The following is a 19553-nucleotide window of genomic DNA, read 5'->3' on the forward strand; positions in this document are numbered from 1 at the left end:
CGTAATGCTCCACCAGCTAACATGGATGCTCAACCATGTGGCTGTGCCAGCAGGGCTGCGGGGCCGACAGCAGCGGCACGCTGTCCGGAGCAGACCCCACCGGGGCAGCAGGTGCTGCAAATTCATCAGGCCACAAATTCATCTCATGCCCCAACTCTTCGCTGTTTCTCTGCTGCAATATTTTAACTCATCTGCTTCCCAGCACCATAATGCAAAGAAAAAGTCCCGAAGGTGGCCAGTAAAGTCACCCACTTCATAGGGTTCAACCTAGGTTTATAGGTTCAACTGCTCCTTGTCTTGTTCTGTGTTTTTTTTAGAAAAAAAAAAAACAACAAACCCAACAACTGCTGGCATTTCTCCCAATCTCCCATGGCCCTGGGCCAGTAAAAGTCCCCATGGAAAACACCATGGAAAGCTCACAGACGAGAGAGCGCAGACACGGTGTCACTGCCGCCATGCCACAAAAAAAAAGAGAGCGGCCACATCCCAGCAGGAGCTGGGGCAGGGAGCTCAGTTCAGAGGTACCTCAGGAAAACAGAGATCTCGGGAGTCCCAGCGGGAAGTCCTGTGTCACCATCCGCGGTCTGGGCACTGCCCCTGCGGAGGGGATTCCCCAAGGCACTGCAGCACAGGAGTGCAGAACAACAGGCGGGAGATGGCTGGAACGGGGCGGCAGGACGGGGGGTCCCTCCGGACGGTCACTGCGCGTGGAAGTAGATGGGCTTGACTTTGCCAGACAGGATCTTGGGCACCTGCACAGAGATGATCTCGGCCATCATTTCGGGGTAGTCCACGCTCACCATATGCGCCTTAATTAACAGGTCAAATGTAAACTGATGCAGATCCTTGGCGATCTGGGAAATGAAGAAAGGTTGTTCAGCAAGAAATGCCCAGGCAGCGGTTCCTTGACAGCGAGCAGATGTTCGCAGGGGCAGCAGGTCGGGGCTGGACCTCGCTGCAGTGGGAATGACTTTCTGCTTGCAGACAGATAACTGTATGGGCACGGAGCTGAGCCCCAGGAACGAGGAGAGGGCTGGCTCACGGCTCCCCAGTACCCCTTTCAGTCACAGAGAATTAATTTTCACTGCTGGAATCAGAGAAGATTCATTGCGGGCACTGAGCTTTTGAGCTGTTCTGCCAGGCTGACGATGGAAAAGTATCATCTACAAAGATTTTCACTGCTAAACAAGGAAACCCATAGCCCTGGGCACAAGGGTGGCAATTGCAGGGGGTGACACACACAGTAACTTCCACCCCCCCAGTAGTGTCTGTCTGTTCTCTGTCACTTTAACTGGGAGCACAGTGCAATACTGTCCCTGCAAACACGTGCCACGAGTTAAAAACTAAACCACAAAGAGACATGGACTTATCGAACAGCCCAGGCTGGAGGGGACCTCGAAAGGTCACCCAGGTCCAGCCTTCCCTGGGAAATGGGCCTGGAGGAGACCAGCTCGTGCCCTGTGCAATGGCACCACAAACACCTCCCACCATGGGGACTGCCACCACCCTGGGGAGGTTGTTCAGAGAATGATCACTGTCACTGTAAAAAGTTTCTTTTGTATATAACTTCTGATGTGTATAGACAGACACTTCCCTGCCCTCTCTTACCGGATGCACGGAGTCAAGGACCTTGGTGAGCTGGTAAAACCGCCGCGAGCAGGACGCAGGGTTCTTTCTCTTGCAAGCGATGATACGGTCGAGTTCCTTAATGTAATTCATCCGAAGTTCATCAAAGAGCTTCTGGTTCTTCAGGCCATCCACTGGGACTGGAAGGAACATGGGAAGGAATCAGTAAGAGCTGCCCAAAGAGCGGTGAGAAGAGAAGAGCAGGAGGCAGGGACAGAAGGGGTCAGTGCAGCCCCAACAGGACAGATCTGCTGCCAGCCCTGCTGCCACCACAGCCCCCGCTCTGACTGGCTCGTCGGACTGCTGCTCCCCCCAGGACCCTTGCTCAGCCCTCGTTATAGAAGAGAGGCAGCGTAACGAACCGCAGAGCTCTCCTCCTGTGCAGCAGCTGACGCTCGGAGCTCCCTGAGACAGTAGCAGCCAGGCTGAGGAGCAGCGTCCCGCGGGAGCTGCACAGGGTGGACACTGGCACCCTCACGCTTGGCAGCTCGTCGTCTCTGAGCAGCTCAGGCTGAAGCAGAGAGGAGAACGTGCAAAGGCATCCCATGGGAAGAATGAGCACATGCACAGGGAAAGCACCAGATACGCCGTATCGCAAGTGGGGGTCAGCTCAGGACAGGATGCAAGTACTTACTGATGCTGAAGAAGAGCAGAGCCTTCATACAGAGGAACTCCTGGGGTGTGATCTGGAGCCACCCGAACTCCTGGGAGAGGTGCCGCATCCTGACGCATTGGCTGTACATCCTGGATTTGTGCATGCGGTATCTGAGAGGGTGAGACGGGAACGCGGGGCTGGAGATCAAAGCGCCGATGGGGTGATGGGGGGACACACACACTGCCTGACCCAGCGCCCCAGCCTCGCCTGGCATGTCTCCGCTGCCCAGGACCCCGACTCTGTCATCAGGGACTCACAACACACGTTTGTTTCTGTTTCTGCCTGCTCCAGAGGACCAACCACACTGGAAACAAGAACTCAAATCCCCCGGGAAAAGGGCAGGTCTGTATGGACCGGCCCCTCGCACCCAGCACCAGCACTTGCCGCTGCCCTGATGGACATCAAGCCCAAGACAAGGCTGAGGGACAGGGCAGAAGGACCAGAAGACATTGCAACTCTCCCTGTTGCTCCCGGAGACCAGCAGAGCTGTGCGAGGGGAAGGCAGGGCCCTCCTGGGCTTTGCTGGGCAGCTCCGCAAGCACGACTGCTCCAGCCATTCACTTTGTACGGGAATGCAAATTCCTTGTCTTCTTCTCATTTGTCACCTCGTCTGACCCAGACAAAGCACAATATTTGATTGTTGCTATTTCGCACTTACTCATTGAAGACCAGATCCGGAGCGAAGTACAGCATCCTGGAATTGACGTTGGTGAAAGATCTCCAACCCATAGCGAAAACCATGAGGGCCATCCAGGAGTACTGGATTATGGACATCTGGTCATCCACGTGCAGGTTGCGAAACCCTGTTAAAAAACCGAGAGAAGGACATTACCAATTAACACCGGGTTCCTGCAGCCACCCAGACTGTTTTGGTGCAGACCCCAGCTCTCCCGCAGCACTCCTGCTACGACAAGGGGGGTCCCACAGCCCAAGGGGGTCCCACAGCCCAAGGGGGGGTCCCACAGCCCAGCCGGCTGATTCAGCTCTGCTGTCAAAGACACAACGCGTTTATGTAAGGGCTATGAAAATGAATATGAAAACCTCTGCCGAATCGCAAACTAAACAAAAAAATCAATTAAATTCTAATGAGCATTCCCAGATGGCGGCTTGCGGTTAAATCCCCCGGTGTGTTCACAAGTGCACAAACATCACTGCCAAGGCTGCACTTTTTTCCAGGTACTTGTAAGTAGTCAAATGTAATCTGGCTTCAAGAAAATCGTACATAATCAAATATTAAAGCATTTCTAACACCTCCAGTGTATGATTATAACGCACTGAGCCAAGCACTGCCTCTTGCTTGGGAAGCTGTCACTGCACACGCGCGCGAGTCGTGTTTTATTGCTTAACCACCGGTGTCTGCTTCTCAGCGCATCTGGGGAAAGCGGTTGTTGCTCCTAATCTTTGCTGTGAGAAGGATTTTGGTGCGCTTGTTCATTACCTTGTCATTAAGTTCACTGAAAAAAAAAAATATTTGCGCAAGCTTTATCAGTGTTTAAGGAAAAGTATTTGAACACAGCAGTTGTGTTGCTGCAGGACTTACAGTTTGCTTTCTGCTCATCCATGTAAGCAAATTCTAGAAACATAGTGGCCAACTGTTCTAAAAGGAGTCACTGTTTCCAGTTCCTGAGCGGAAACGCCTTGAAACAAAACTGATTTTCAGAAACCAGACACCTGTCATGTCCTGGAAACCTCCCCACTCCAGGCATCTTAGATGATGTCTGGCCAAAATCACTGTAAAAGAAAATAAATACAACCCCAATGCCACCGTCGATTGTTAAATATTTTGTATGGGCATATTTTGAAGAGACCGAAATGAAGATACCGTGTACAGAAAGCAATCAGAGTAAAAGTAAAATTCAATTCACTGGTGACTTGAAAAGATCAATGCATAACCTTTTGCTTGTGAATAGTCTTAAACCAGTGCAGTTTGGAAAGAAATCCTTTACATTCTCTCTTGCTGCACTGCTGGGCCAGAGCGGTATCTTCCTAAGAGATCAGCAACCCAACACCTCCCACATTTCCATCCAGTAACATTTCCAATACAAACTCTCCTTTTGTATCCGGGAAATGTTATTGTCCAGAGAAGGGAAAAAGATGCACACTTCATTGTATCCTTAAAGGGTGTGTTGGATGCATGCCAGGCAGCACATTTGGAACAGAAAAGCAAGTGGGCAATGGCCCGAATGCTCACAAAGCCCTAACGGCAGGTACACAGGCGTTGTGAACAGTCCATCTCCCACGCCACCAGGGAGGATTTCAGCTGACGACATGGGCACCGAGCTGCTCTAACGTGATGATGGGCGTCCCTCTGCCCGACCGGCAGCAGAGCCGCAGCCCACCGGTGTCCGTCCTGCCCCGTGCACCCTGCCTGTGTCTGTCCTGCCCCGTGCACCCCACCTGTGTCTGTCCTGCCCCGTGCACCCCAGTGGTGTCCGTCCTGCCCCGTGCACGCCGCCTGTGTCCGTCCTGCCCCGTGCACCCCCAGCCTGGTTATCTCTGGGAGCCTCATCTCCTAACAGGGTCAGGAGGGAACAGGAGACTTTTCACTTGCTGCCAGTTAAAATGATCTTTAACCGAATGTGTCTGAGCGCCGATCTAAATTCACTGTAACACCCCCGCTGAACTGATATCCATGGAAAAGGGAAAATACATACTCCTGCCACTTACCTGGAAGTGGAGGGATTTTATGGATTTAATCAGATTTTTTCGTTTTGTGTTTCAGCAGCTTTCCTGGCAAGCTGTGATTATTTAATGTTTCCCGTCCAGGGAAGCCACAGTTTGATTCTACCTTCTCCCATGCAGAATTTCAATCACACAGCATCCAAAAGGCCATACATAAAATCTTCTCCACTGAGGTGATATTGCTCCTGCAGGCACACAGGATTCAGAAATGCTCCCACCTGATGCTGTCTTGTTTCTTTCTAGGCTATGAAACCTCGCTGGAAGATGGGCAGGAACACCTCGCTGCATATTAATCACTCCTGGTACGCAGGTGATGCTCAATGCAGGATGTGAGGTTAATAATCACCTACTAACCAATATTAATCTCCTGCCAGTGCTATCAGGCTGAGGTTTCCTCTATTACAGGGGCAAGTTCCCCCTGCTCTCACCAGCAGCAGTCCCTGGGAAGCAAACCTTTTGCCCCTTCACATCAATCTGTACCTTAGCTGACCGGCAGGGCTGCTTGTGCCCAGCTACACCAACGCTGCTGCCCAACGTGCTTTGCTAATGGGGAATGGCCGGAGGGGAAAACATTTCCTGTGCAGCTCTCCCAGCCGCCCCGGCCGCCTCACAGGTGGGACGGAGCTGGGTTTGGCTGCTCAGCCCCAGAACACCCGCGAGATGCGCTGCGGCGGCGGCCGAGCCCCCGGGTCTGCTCCCGTCGCACCTCGCCAGCAACGGCGATCGTTAAACAGCCTCTGGTCTCCCAACAGACCGAGCAAAGATCTGTCTGTTTTGAGAAAAACAATTGCGTCCCGCTGTTTTAAATTGCTCGGCTTCCGTTTCCATGACTTCTCCCCTGCACGCGCCCGCCGAGCACTGGGCTGCCCAGCCCGCCTGCAGGCTGGAACCGAAAACACTCCGGCTTTACTAACCAGAATAGCACTGCAATAAACTACAGATAGCAAACTACCTCTGGCTATGCAACTCTACCCAAAAAGCACAGCGGCCAGAGCGTGCACAGGGCAGGGCAGGGGAGCACTGGGGCATGGCTGCCCGCTCCAGGGAGCAGGAGCTCAGCGCCGGCAGAGCCTGGCAGTGGGTGGGATCCACCTCGGAGTGGGATCCGGGCAAAGCAAAGGTGCTGCGCAACCACAGCCTGGGGCTCAGAACAGCCACAGCACTGTGGTTGTTTATTCCTTCCCTGGAAAACACCAGGAGAATGACCACGTGGCAAATTTGTGGTTGTTACTGTTGAACTCCAGCATTGGCACATGGCAGGGGACTGCTGGAGAAAGCTGGGAAAACAATCAGGCTTTGCCTCTCACTCCGTGCACAGCGATGCCGACAGCCAGGCAGGGATGGGGGAGCAGCCAGGCAGCACCCCCCGAGCGCCCACGCTGGAAAGCTGGGCTCTTTCAGGGTCCCCTGCCCTGTGGAGGGGGCTACAGTTATGCTGTAACCACCCAGGGAGCAGTGGCTGCTCACACATAAGATCAGAATTAATTTTTCCCGGATGCCGGCGCTGGCAGAGGGAGGCAGCAGTGTCCCAGCCGGCATTGTCGCGCCGCCACACACTGCAGGGTCAGGGACCGGGAGCAGTACAGGAGAGTGAGAGCCTTTGATAAGGGGGTGGTTACGATGAAAAACATTTTTCAAAGCACTCTCCCCTTCCATTAACGCTACTGTGGTTTTACAACCCAGCCCCAGCACTGCCAGTCAGGTTTGGTGAAGGAATCCTGATGTCTGATGTAGATAAACCATAAAAGAAAGCATGATTTGACCCTGGTGCCACAAGCTGAGTGAACCTTTTCTGACTCAAGAATACAAGAAATAGAATGGGCTACTCTGTGTTAGAGTGTATTCAGACCAACACCCCTCCGGGGCCACCGGACCAGCTCCTTCCAGGGCACTGCTAAACTGGGAATGTCCAACATCTGACTGCAGCTCATCACCCAGTTTTGGAATATCGTGGCAAACTTACTCTGCCTCGGTTTCCTCCTTTGGTCACATCACCCTGCACACAAAGAGCAGGATCCCTCTTCCCTGTGGCATTCCCCAGGGAAGGCAGCTTGGTGTCATCCCCATACCCTGGGCGCAGGGATGCTGAGCTGGGTCCCGCTGCACCCGGAGTGATCTCAGTCCCCTGCAATGTCACTCATCCACCAGCAACAGGCAGCAGGTTACAGATGGGTAACTGCAGAACCAAGGAGCGCATTCAGTGGAACACATCCATCACTGGCATGTTTACATTTCCCGCACCTGAGAGCTATCACCATTTGGAAACCTTCCGGCTCTAATGCACTCCCATGTCACAAACTCTGAATGCACCATGAATACATCCCAGCCGCCTGTCACGCACGAGCAACCTGCCTGCCAGGAAGAAGCCCTTTGGGATTTTGTATCTCTCTTCCGCTATTCTACAATTAATTAGCTTGTGAAATACAAAACTGGCCCTGGAAGAGGAGCAAGACCCCCATGGGGAGAGCAAGAGGAGAGCAAGACCCTGAACCCCCAACCAGCGCCAGCCCCTCCTGGGTGGGGAAGCCCCGAGACAAGGCTGCAGCCTGGGGGACAGACCCCAAAGCACAAGTTTCTCCGTCCTTTGAACCAGCCACCCCAAGGAGACAGACCTGGTGCTGCTTTAAGGAGAGATCGTGCAGCTGGGTGCTCGGGGAAGATGCTCCCCCGAACACCTGCGGGATGGGGGGACCCAGGCTTCAGACCCCCTCCTGCGAAGCAAGGGGGGCTCCAGGAAGGTGCCAGGAGGGGATGGGATGTGTCAGGTTCCTTCCTCACCTGGCAAGGCCTTCGCCCATTTGACCACGTAGACCAGCTGCCGCTCCCCCAGCTCGTTCAGGCTGGTCAGCAGGTTGGAGAAGGAGTCGGGCTGGCTGTTGTCGTGGCCAGCACACACCACACCAGGCTCGATGGCCTCCAGGACGTTGAGGAAGATGGGCTGGCACTCGTACCCATCAATGCGCGTCATCACCATCTTGGGTGCTTGCTCCTCAGTGGGACTCGAGGAGCTGCCTGCCTCTAGCTCGTCTTGTGTCTTCAGGTTACCCAGCTTCTTCAGCTTGCGGGCTGTGGAAAGGACACAATTTCGTGTGAGACTTAAAAATTAAAAAAAACAAAAAAAAAAACAAAAAAAAAAACTTCAGGTTTCTTGGCCTTCAGCTCCATCACTTATATTTACGAGGACAGGAAAACTGACGACCAGCAGCAGCTACACCTCCAGCACACACCACCCAAAGAGTGCCCGGCATCCCAGACCTCACGTATGCACAAAGGAGCACACACTGTGCAAGGAAATCCATTTGCTCGTTAATCTTGTAGGGAGAAGAACAAGCATCATTTCAGTCTTGGCTGTGACTGGTCTCACATTAACTCCAACTTAGAAATGGACAGGCAGAACCAAGGAAAAGAGAGAAGAGGTGACCCCATCCAAACAGCTACTCACATGCAATTAAAAGGGAAAGCAATGCAAGCAAATAAACTCAGTAAACAGACACATTCCAGGGAAAAAAAGCCATTGCACTCGGATGCTCAGGTGGGATTGCTCCATCCCAGGCCAGAGCAGAAGCGGGATGCAGCCAGGAGAAAAGCTGTCCCAGCTGGGGCACTGCTCTACAAACACATTACGGAAAATCCACTTTCAAAGCCAGCAGGTGGTTCCAGGGCTGTTTCCCAGTGAGCCCACCGATGAGGAGAAGCCTCAGTCTGCCGGCCAGCTTCCAGGGGAACGCTGGCAGAGTGGGGCTGGGGCTGCAGCAGCCGGCGGCTGTGCCCGTATCACCAAAAGAAGGGTCTCTCCTGTGCACCTGGCCCCTCATTGCAGATGCCAGTCTGCTAGCAAGACACACAGGAGCTTCAGATGCGGGAGTGCAGGATTCCTGGAGAGTCAGGGTTCCCCTAATCTGGGATCTGCATGACAGCGCTCAGCGCAGCACAGGCGGGCAGGCTGCTGCAGGCAGGAACAGCTCTCACCCCTCACCGACTCCAAAAACCCTGATTAATTAAAGAAAAAAAGCCAATCGCTTAATTCAAGCAGAGAATACAACAGCAAACCAATTGTCCTTGAGGTTTTGGCTCCTTCATTACATGATACTTATCTCAAATTTCCTTTCAGCTGTAATTAGAAAAATAAGCAGCAAAACATAAAAATGTCAAGTTAAAGTGCAGCTTTGTAAATCAATTCAAAACGCTGATCTCCAAGTAATGGACTTTGGCCGATCTGCTGTAGGAGCAATTAAGACAGACTGCTCTGTAAAAAAGGAGAAGAGAGTAATAAAAATAAGAGTGAGCGGCAGCAGAGCAGAGCTGCAGTGCCGCATGCCGTCCCTCGGCCATCGCTGCTGGGGCGTAGCCGGAGCCCCGAGCCCACCCCGCAGGCAGCACGGGCAGCACTGGGATCCGGCAGAGCACCGACACGCTCCTCTCCCACCCCGGAGCTGAGCCCGGGACAGGCAGGGCCCCGCTCTCCCGGGGAGCTGCGCTGGGGCTTGCTCTTGACAAGCGGCACGGAAGGAGAGGAGCGCGGGTGGGAGCCGCGATCCCAAACACCGAGCGGTGACTCGGGAAGGAGGCAGGAACCATGTCTCATGGTCGTGGCTGGCACCAGACCTTTAGAGCTGGGAGTGCTGCTGGGGAAGAAAGCTCCCAGGCTTAAAAGAAGAAATAAAACCTGAACTGTATCTTCCAAAGATGAACACTCAGCACCCATCAGGTCCTGTGCGTACACGGAGCCAAACCCACACCGTATAATACACACACATGGCTTGGGTTAATGTTAAAATCTTTTTCTTAAAATCGAATTATGAGTACTAAAAGATACTGAGTGAAGTAGGAAGAGAGCAAGTGAGCATCCATGCCGGCTGTGAGACTGCAGCCGCAAACCAGCCGAGCAGTAAAGGTGGATGGTAACCGCCCCAACCAGAGCAGCCCTGCAGCCGCCCTTTCCAGGAGCAGTTGCTCCACAGATCACCAACACACTGATGTTCCCAGATGGAGAAAAGCTTCAGAGGTAACGAGCAGCTTATATCCAGTCACCTGGGCAAAACCCCTTTTTGGTGGAAGCTCCTACTGAGGAGCTACCGGGAACAAAAAACAAAAACCAGAAATTAAAGACAGCTGTTATACTTTTATTCTGGGGTGAGCTAAGCTAGGCAGAACTCTGCACGGTACTTCTCCAGACTAAGGAGGGATGAACCAGGCACAGGGAGCAGGACGGGAGCACGACGAGGCTCGGGGAAACCTCTGCAGGAGCTGCTGGCACCGCACCGCCCTGGTCACCCATCTGGCCGGGGCAACAGAGAAAACACCGCGCAGGTTTGGAGAAAAGCTCAGAGGACATAATCCTAGGGCACCATGATAAAATATTCACCACTGCAAGAACCCCTGGAGCACACTGCAGGGTGGTTATCAAAGCGACACGCATGTTAAGGAACCGAACCCGCCTGCCTGGCACTTCCCGAGTGGCTTGAGGATCCAGCACAGAGCTCTGATGAGTGCTGGGACTCGGGGAGGTTCTGGAGACCTGGACGAAAACTGCTTTTCACTAGCAGCCCCAGGGTTTCAGCTGCAGGCAAAATGTCAGAGGAGCTCAAACAAGACTTGACTTCTATCCTGTTCTCTGAAATTTGTATTAACATCAACATGCGGCTTGTCAAAACCAGACCCTGCCAAGCTATCAATCTTTTCTGGCACGGTAATTTTATTTGATAATTATAACAGTACTGTGTAACAGACATGTTTAAGAGATCTGAGTCAGTCTGGCCCACATGAATTTAAAAAACTCCAACGATATCAAATCAGACAGTACCGCTGAATGATTTTAAATCACCCAGGTGAGACATCTCAAAAGTAATTATAGATGTTGAAACAACATCAGACAGGTTTGTTTCTTAGGACGGTTGTTCACAGCCCTTTGCTAGTGAATGTCTACACTATCCAAACAGAAAATTAACTGTTTCACAGCAGGAACAGCCTGCAGGCACGCAGCCCCTGCATGGGGCAGGATCCCCGCATGGGGCAGGATGCGAGCAGCCGCGCGGGCATCTGTGCTCGCAGCAGGACTTGCTGCCGTGGGAGCTGGAGGACAGTGCACCAGCAGAACCGAGCACACAAAACCCACATTATCACTTTCTTTTTCCTCCCTCTCTTCGGCCTTACAGTGTTGATCAGGAGAGAAGACTCTGTTTAATGGATTTCAGCTTGCAGGTCAGAGTGATCTCAATCAATAATGAAGTGCTTCGACGTATCGCCTGTTCTGTGCCAAAGCAGAGAGCCCTAAATCCGGCACTCATGTGTCACCACCTCCTCCACCAACCACCCCCAGCTGCAGGACTGCTGGTCCCAGGGGCCCCATTATGCCCCACAAGTGACTGGTAATTAATGGGCAGTTAAACCCAACTGTCTGGAGCTTGGGAGCATTTTCAAATGCTCTGCCTCTCCACTGTGGGAGAAATAACTGTGGACAAACCCCTAGCGTGCAAGTTTTTAACAATCGCCTTTAAACCGACATTCAAAACAAATGTAAAACAGACCAGGCAGAACAGGTCGGGGTGACCCAGAGAGCTTCAGGAAAAAAAAGGAAAGGGGGGGGGCTATCAGTATTAGCATTAACTTTGTCAGCGTGTCCTGCAGGAGAAGGTTACACTGATGTATGTCTTCTCTCACTTGAGGAAATTTCACCAGAAAAAAAACATTTAAAAATAAGAGCGTGCTTGTTTTGGATGGCGTTATGAAACCTCCTGCTGGCTGCGGACCAGGGAGCTGGGCTTGGCTCCTCACCCCAGCCCCAGCTCCAGAGCCCAGCAATCCCTCGGGCAGGGCGGCAGCAGGGACATCCCAGCCCTGACCCTCCTGGGAGGACCAGGGAAGGGTCCCGGAGGAGTCTCCCTGCTTCCCCGGGAAGCCATGGCTACCAACGGCCACCAGCAGCTGTGAGAATGATGGCCATTGGGATCTGCTGCCAGCGGCAGGCAGGGCTCTGGCCAGGCTCTGCCAGAACTGGGGAAGCAGATACTGGAACCAAGACGGAGACAGCACCTGGGAACTTCAGCAGCAAACTGCTGCTTGGTGGTGTCAAGGCACCTCGCTGTCTCCCATGGCTCTGCATCACAACCCCTCAGAGCCGCGTCCCCCTCGCTCAGATTTACCAGCCGCTGAAAAAAGGGGCCGGCTGGCTGTGCCCTGCCCACTGCACGGGTTTGTTGGTACCCGAGCCATAAGCACTGTTCTGGGGACAAATGCAATGAAAACCACTGCTCCTCGATGAGCAATAAACCAGAACTGTTCTGGCAGCAAGTTCCCCAAGACAAGGTTCCAGCAGCTCCAGGAGGCGTTGCCCATCCCAGCAATGGCAGAACTATTTAAACTAAAATATGGTCACATCCCACCAGCCAGGGATCCCCCGCACCCCTCCGCGCTGTACCACCCCTGACCGCCCCCCACTTCACTGCCGGAGCTGCTTCATCCTGGGTCGGATCCATCAGCCCTGTTCTTCAGGGTATTTTCTGCCTCACTCTCACGTCAAATGCACTCAACAATGAGCCACCCAGTGATCTACATTGTAGCTTCCAGATTTTGAGCAGAAAAACCTCAGATTTTGGATACAGGCACTCTGTCAGGTTTTGGTAGAGCTACAGGTTTTGGAACAGAGACAAACGGGAACAAGGATCTTTACCGGTGATAAAGGAGCTACTTCCATTCAGTGAAGCAAAATCCTGGGGCTGCAATTTTATAAAGAAAAATGCCCCTTTCTGCCTGGGAAAAATAAAGTGGAAGCGCTCTGTTCAAAGAGGCTTTGGTGTGAGCGAGAACCCAGCTTACCCGTCCGTTTACATTTTTTCAGACTAACAAGGTTTTAAATTAAGGAAAATAATGTTTCCTGAAACTCAAACAAAACTTTAATGAAATTCACTGTTTTGGTATTAGAAACCTGCAAATGTTTCCTAAAGCTCATTACGCTCCATCAGCCTCACTTATTCAGACCATTACTGCCTATTACTCTGCCAAGTCCGTGCGTTATCTGCAGAACCAGCCCGGCTGCCCCAGCCCATCGCAAGCACCTGGGGACGGTATTTGGACTGTACCTCCGAGCGTCATCCCCGCTTCGTAGCACTTCCGCAGGCGGCAGGACGGGCAGTTTTTCCTTCGGAATTTGTCGATGGTGCAGTCGTTGCGGCTGGCACAGAGGTATTTCTGTTTACCTGCAAACACCAGAGGAGATGACAGATTAGTGGTGGGCACCGACCAGAGCAGGTTTACATGGAGACATGGGCTCATGCTTCCCCAGCATCGCCATGGTGATGGGAAATGATGGGGAAAGGGAAGGGAAAGGGAAGACCATATCAGTGACCACCCTGCGCTGTGCAGCACAGCAGGGGCAGCCAATAAACAGCAATTTGAAAGTCATGAAATAGGGGTAGTTGGGTTCTCATTTTTTACATGTCATACAGCCACCCTGTCCCCCGCCAGCCAGGAGGACGCAGGGACCAGCGATGCCCTGCAAGGGAACCCCTGCGCAGCAGCAGGTTCAGGGGGCTTGCAGAAAATTCACAAGTTAGTTATTGTCAGAGTAGCCAGTATCTCAGACTCACCTTCCCACTTGTTTAGAGAGCAGCCGCTAGAGCACCAGGTTTCAGCTCCTTTTTTGTTACTGCCTCATTTGCTAGACCTGCCAAGAAGGAACTTCCCTTCCCGGCTCATCATTTGTTTCGTTGTCAAGTCTAAACACGTTAACTGGATCAGGATTTATCTGATGTTCTTCAGAGAGTTCCAAACTAAACCAGCCTCAGTAAATAACAGAGCTGTGCACCTCTGCAAAAGCATGGGCAATCTGTCTACATCCAGCTTAACTTTTATTCATCATCCTGCAACTGTTTGCTTTGTATGTTCTTACAGGAATAACGCTTCGGAGCCATCAAAGAGCCATTAAAAGGATGAGGTTGAACGCAGCCCCTTGATGTACCAGTTTTGATAGGAGGTGCACCCCTTTTGGTGCACTGATTTCACAACTCCACCTCCTCCCCACACATCCACAACTTCTGAAGATGTTGTAATCATAAAAAGTGGCAAACTTTTAGCAACCCAGTATCACAGACCTCACCAGCATGTCTCTTGCTTCCCTATCCCAGCTCCAGCAGCTTTGTCTCCTGCGCCCGTGGGCGGGAGGAGACCTCGGAAGGTCCCACCGCTCTCCCCCAGCACGGGCTGCAGCTCCGCTGGCACCCCCGGCCCCACCTGCAGCATCCCACCTGCAGCGGCTCATCACAGCATTGCAGAAAATTCCTTATAACCAGCTTTGTGTCACGCTGTGCGCACGGGGCTGCGACAAAAGGGCTACAAAATACCACAGCCTGAGCTGCTCGGGACCTTCCCCATTCAAAGCAGCTCATTACACCATCCCAGTGCCTCGGCTGTTCCGACTGGAGACATAATGGGGCAAGAGCGCATCGCCTGCAGCACGTGATGCCCTGCTAAATCCTTTTAACACCGCTCCCATCAGCACCTCTTCGCACTCCCCTCCCCTGCTCATTAGCAGTGTTGAGGACACTCAGACAAGCCTGGGGAGCAGCGATTACCGCAAATCCCAGGGAACACAAGCACCATCCTCCCTTTCAGCAGTTCATTGAGCAATAAACAGCTTCAGCAGAAACTGGGTTACTTGGAGTTGTTTTTGTGCGATGGGAGAGGAGTGCTGAAGCCATCCTCTCTCTGCTCGACTTCGTTAGGTGCACACATCCCATGGGCTCAGATGAACGAACACAAGCTTTAAGCGGCAGTCAGCAACTCGCCCCATGGCCATGGTACAGTGACTCTGCTGAAACGGCGAGGGGCTGCTTCCTGGTTCACCAAATAAACTCTTTGGGGCAGGAACCGACTTTCTGTTAGCTGTACATGCAGAGTCTGGCACTGTTTGTTTTAAGCTGTTAGCCATTAACAAAAAGGGAAACAAATGTTCATGCAACGGCTTTTCACGAGTCTGCTTCTGCTCCATACAAGAATAAGCTGCTTGCTCATCTTGTCCCAATTCCTGGGAATGTGGAGATTCCCCTTTTAACTACTGGAGAAACCCGGCACCCTCATCACTGCTGTCCCCAGCTGTGGATATGGTTTGTGAAACAAATCCATGACCCGGGAGGGGGACCACAGAGTGTCACTGCCCCAGCAAAGCGACTGTCCTGAACTGCCTGCGCTCGCCCCATCGACCGTGATGGCCAGGATGCTCATCACCTCCGGCGCAGCCCAACACACCATGGGACTGAGCATCTCTGGGGCTTACACTGGCAACAGCAGCTTCTCTGCTCTGTTGCACGGGTGTACCCTGTCCCTTCTCTTCAAGCTGGGACGAGGACGGCTGTGTCACCTGAGCACAGCATGGGCACACAGAGGGGAAGGTGCCACAGGCTGTGAAAGCCCAGAGAACACAGAAGGGTGGCTGGAACACTGACAGGTTCCATCTGCCTTAAGTAACTTCTCATATACAGAGACTTGGTTTTAATTTCGGGATAATTTACTCTTTTCACTTAAGAACAAGTCGAGACATCTGCAATCAACTGTTCTTTATCTAAAGAGAAATACACTGGTCTTTGTTTTACCAAGTTTAACACTGGTATAATTTATTTTCTCATTTTCTTTTCTGTAAACAACAGCGAAGCTTTTTTGTATCACTCCAAAGCAGAAGCTCTTGCTTTGCAAACCTGTAAGTACAGCTCTACGCTTCAAACACGCTCTCGTGTTACACCCTGGTCCTGCTCTTCGCAGAGCCCATCACCCAGGCTGCCGTTACAACGGGGATGCTGGCATGGCGGCAGCCTCGGATCCAGTCACCATCTGGGCAGGCGTGTGCCCAAGGAGGACTCCTCTCTCCTTCCCTGCTGATCCAGACGCTGTTTGCTGGGGGTCCCTCCTGTCCCACCTCGCAACAGGCAGAAAGATGCTCCTGCCACCAGCGAGTCCTCCTGCCCATCACCTGCAACGAGCAGCAGGAGCAGAGGCGGCAGGGGAAGAGCTGTGCCCCAGCCTCCACCGAAAACAAAGACTGATGGAGAAAGGTCGGTGGCTCAGTCTGGAGAACTTACTGAACTAAAAGCAAGCAAAAAAGATTTAATTTCTCAGCTCTCTGGCAACAAGCCAAAACTGTACGTTTTAATTCGTGAGCATGTCTGAAGTCAAACTGTCTGCTCCAGCCAGTAATCCATACGGGGAGTGACTGAAGGGGAACGGAGACAGGCTGCACAGCGCTCTGGCTGCTAGCCCTCACCAAAACTTGCCAAATCCCATGTTATTCTTTTCATTTAGCTCTCTGCTATTTAAAGGCAGCCCCATTGGGAGCACAGCCCCAGGCATCCCATCCCTGTGCTGCCGGGAACTCGGCACAGAGCTGGCTCTGAGCCGGCCGAGGCGGCCATCAGGTCTCCTGCAGCCCTGGAGGGACAAGGACAGTCTGCCGTTCTTCAGGGATGGATGCAGGGGACACAACAGTAACTCCCTTCCTGCATGGGACAACAGGAACCCCTGGACTGCTGGCTGATTTGGAATTGTGTCGTGTCTGAAGCGTTTTTCCTTTTCAGGGACAAGTGTGGTACCACCAGGACCAAACCCCGTGTCGTTAACTCATCTGACCCACCCCGACTGCGCAAAGGGATGCCCTGCCTCCTCGTGTCCAGAACAAGCAACGTCTCTGCTGGGGCAAATGCACTTCTTTTCCCATCTTTTCTGTTAACTCTTCAAGCATGTTTCTGGAAGAACCGGTTGGACTTAAGCTTGAAAAAAACCCCAAATCTCTCAACCATTTTATCAAAGCAGGGGTGATCTGCTCTACTGGAAACCACACGAATCCCTCAGCATGTTTCAAAATGTAAGAGGAATGAACATCAGAACTTCTTCAAAAAAATATTTTCCCTTTCCAATGTCTTAGAAGCCAGTATAAGTCTCTAAAACCTTCTCAAATATCCCTGAGTTACTGCCAAATAAGGTCAATATTATATTTGGCAAAGAATATGACACAAGAAAAACCACATGTGGGCTACTCTCCGCTCCCTCCGCGGTGATCCGGTGATCCGTGTGTGCTGCTCCCCAGCTCCCAGCCCACCGCCGCTCCCACCCTGCGGGGCTGCCGCTTCACACCACGCACGGGGGGAGCAGAAGCAGGAGAAATTGGGGAACCTTTCTGATCTGCTCTTGTAAAAAGTCTCCAAAGGTGACCCAAAGTTTTCAGAGATGCATTTAGGGACTTTAAAACATGAGAACACACTGAAACACCAGCCTTTGGCATTATTCCTCAGCTGCAAGAAGAACGTGTGGCTGGAAAATCACTAGGAGTTGGGACAGAAATCATCACCTACCGCTGCTCTGCACTCAGTATTTATAGAGGAGTCTGATTTATTGCCTCGTCCCCAAAATAAGACTCTATCCGTGTTCCTCAGGGTAACAGGAGACGAAACCCCACACCCGGGCAGGTCCCCCCGCCGCGGCTGCTCCTCACTGCAGGCATCATCCAGGGGAAGGGCAACGGGCTGCCGCTGCCTGGTCCTACGCAACAAACATTCCTAACCCTCTGCAACCCCTCCAGGCTTAAAAAATAAAAAGAGGCATAAATGTGATTTAAACTAATGATGTAACACAATCAGGAGAAGGAAAAGCACCGCAGCAGATGACCGAGTGGTGCAAGCAGCCACGGCTGCCTGCTCCCCCCAGCAGCATCTCGCAGCCCCCCGCAGCCACGGGGACAGAGCCCACCCCGGTGCCCCAGGACTCACCGGCCGACAGGAGATATTTCATCAGCAGTTTATCTGACAGAGAGAGCCAAAACCCCGCTTACTGTAAATCAACAATAACTTGCTGAGTGAACAAGCGTCTCTTATTTTCTCTGGCTGCACGAGCCAACCCCTCTGGCCTCACACAGAACTGGTGTGCAGCAGAGACATATCTGTAAATTACTCACTTGGGAAAAATAGGCCAAATTTATGATCTATGAATATTATTTGACTGCCCTATTATGGCAACAGGACGCTGTTGTCCTCTATGGCACAGCCCCCATTCATCCCTGAACAAGTTGTCAAGTTCACTCCCAGCACAAGTGATGAATGAGAGAAAATGTGACTCCGACAACGCACAGGATTAAAATTAGAACTAGAGTTAATCTAGAAGCACTGCTCTGACAACAGCAGGGGAACACCCACTGGCTCAGGACCTCCGCTCGACAGAGGGGTGACGCCAGGTGCAGGAGGGGAAGGTTGTGGTGAGATGCACCAGAGGCAGACGCCCATCCCCGTCACTGGCCAGGACCCATGGTGCTCCCTCTCCAAGGACACCACAGCCCCTAACGCCATTGCCAACAGTGCGCTGGTGCACCTAATAAATTGTGTTAGCACCGAGGAAGAACGGTGGCTTGCATTGGTCCATCACCCCCAACACCTGGAGCATTACCTTCAGCCGCCCGTTTGAAGAAGACTTTGCAGCTCCCACAGGTGAGGGCTCCGTAGTGGCACCCCGATGCCTCATCGCCACAGATCAGGCAAGTCTTCTGAGGTGGAAAGTAATAGTCAATGGGCAAGAGATGCTCGCGGCCGGCCTCCAACCTGCAGCGTGAAACAGAGAGAGAACAAAGGAGAGGGTCAGCACGGGGGGTTGGGACGGGCCCTCGGTGAGCACAGCGGAGGGTGCTTGGGGAGCGCTCACAGCAAAATCCAACATTTCAAGGGTGGGACAAGCCAAGCGCTGGTCAGAAGGGAGACAAGCAACAACCCAGCCGAGCCTTGCTCTGCCCAGGCAGCAGAGCCTGCTGGGGTGTCCCTCCTGACACCGCTCCTGGGTACAACGTGTGACAATGTGTGACAAAGCACCGGCACGGTGACAGCACAGCCTAGAAAGAGAAGATGACTGGGACTGGCTCTTGCAGTGTTCATGTGATTTTGGCTTCAACAGTGAGGCTTGTACGTCAAACGAGGACTCTGCACACTCATTACGCTACACGATCCCACTCCATTCAGGCCACTGGTGTCACTGCACTACAGAGGGATTTATCCTTTTGATTCTTAATTTAAACAAATTAGTTTTTCCTAAGCTATCAAACACCCTTCAGATCTGCAGAGAAGCTGCTTTTGGCAGCAGGGGAGGTGCTGAGCAGAATTACAAGTCACCGCATGCCCGGGCAGTGTGGGGAGCAACAGCATTTTAAGTGATTTGCTAAAACCGGCTTTTTGTCAAAGCACCAGATGAGGCAATTAGCTTCTAACAGTCAGCAGGTCACCACAACTTTTTGGTCAAAATTAGAGCTGCTTTTGGTTTCTGGTATTGTTTGAATGCTTGCAGGTGAGCTCTTGGAAATCTAATTATATGAAGAGCGAATGTGACAGTGCCGGGAGTTCTTGTGAAAATTCTTTATTCTCCAAAAAGCCCCATTTGGGCCCACAGTGTGAATAGACCCAAAATCCACTGGAACAGCAGACAGCCCTGGGAGAGACAACAGCCTGAACCCACACTGTGCATCTTCTGAGAAGTCTTGCAACTTGTAGAAGAAGGGGTTGAACCCCAGCACAGACTCCAGGGCGAGGAAAGGCTGTCCTGGTGCTCAGCCCCTGGCCCCAAACTGCTGCTC

The 19553-nt window shown here is 52.4% G+C and overlaps 1 protein-coding gene across 1 annotated transcript; it reads right to left on the reverse strand.

Annotated features, from left to right (window-relative positions):
* Positions 1–628: 628 nt before the first annotated feature.
* On the reverse strand, positions 629–18534 carry AR (androgen receptor; the record flags this gene model as incomplete). The annotated part of the gene is made up of 7 exons (XM_010075170.1): positions 629–854; positions 1609–1766; positions 2261–2391; positions 2940–3084; positions 7742–8029; positions 13042–13158; positions 18383–18534. Coding segments are annotated over 7 exons (1147 nt in total), but the record flags the coding sequence as incomplete, so codon positions are not given.
* Between the last annotated feature and the right edge of the window lie 1019 nt (positions 18535–19553).

This window comes from Pterocles gutturalis, unplaced genomic scaffold (assembly GCF_000699245.1).
Source record: "Pterocles gutturalis isolate BGI_N339 unplaced genomic scaffold, ASM69924v1 scaffold11527, whole genome shotgun sequence".
Classification (NCBI taxonomy): Eukaryota; Metazoa; Chordata; class Aves; order Pterocliformes; family Pteroclidae; genus Pterocles; species Pterocles gutturalis.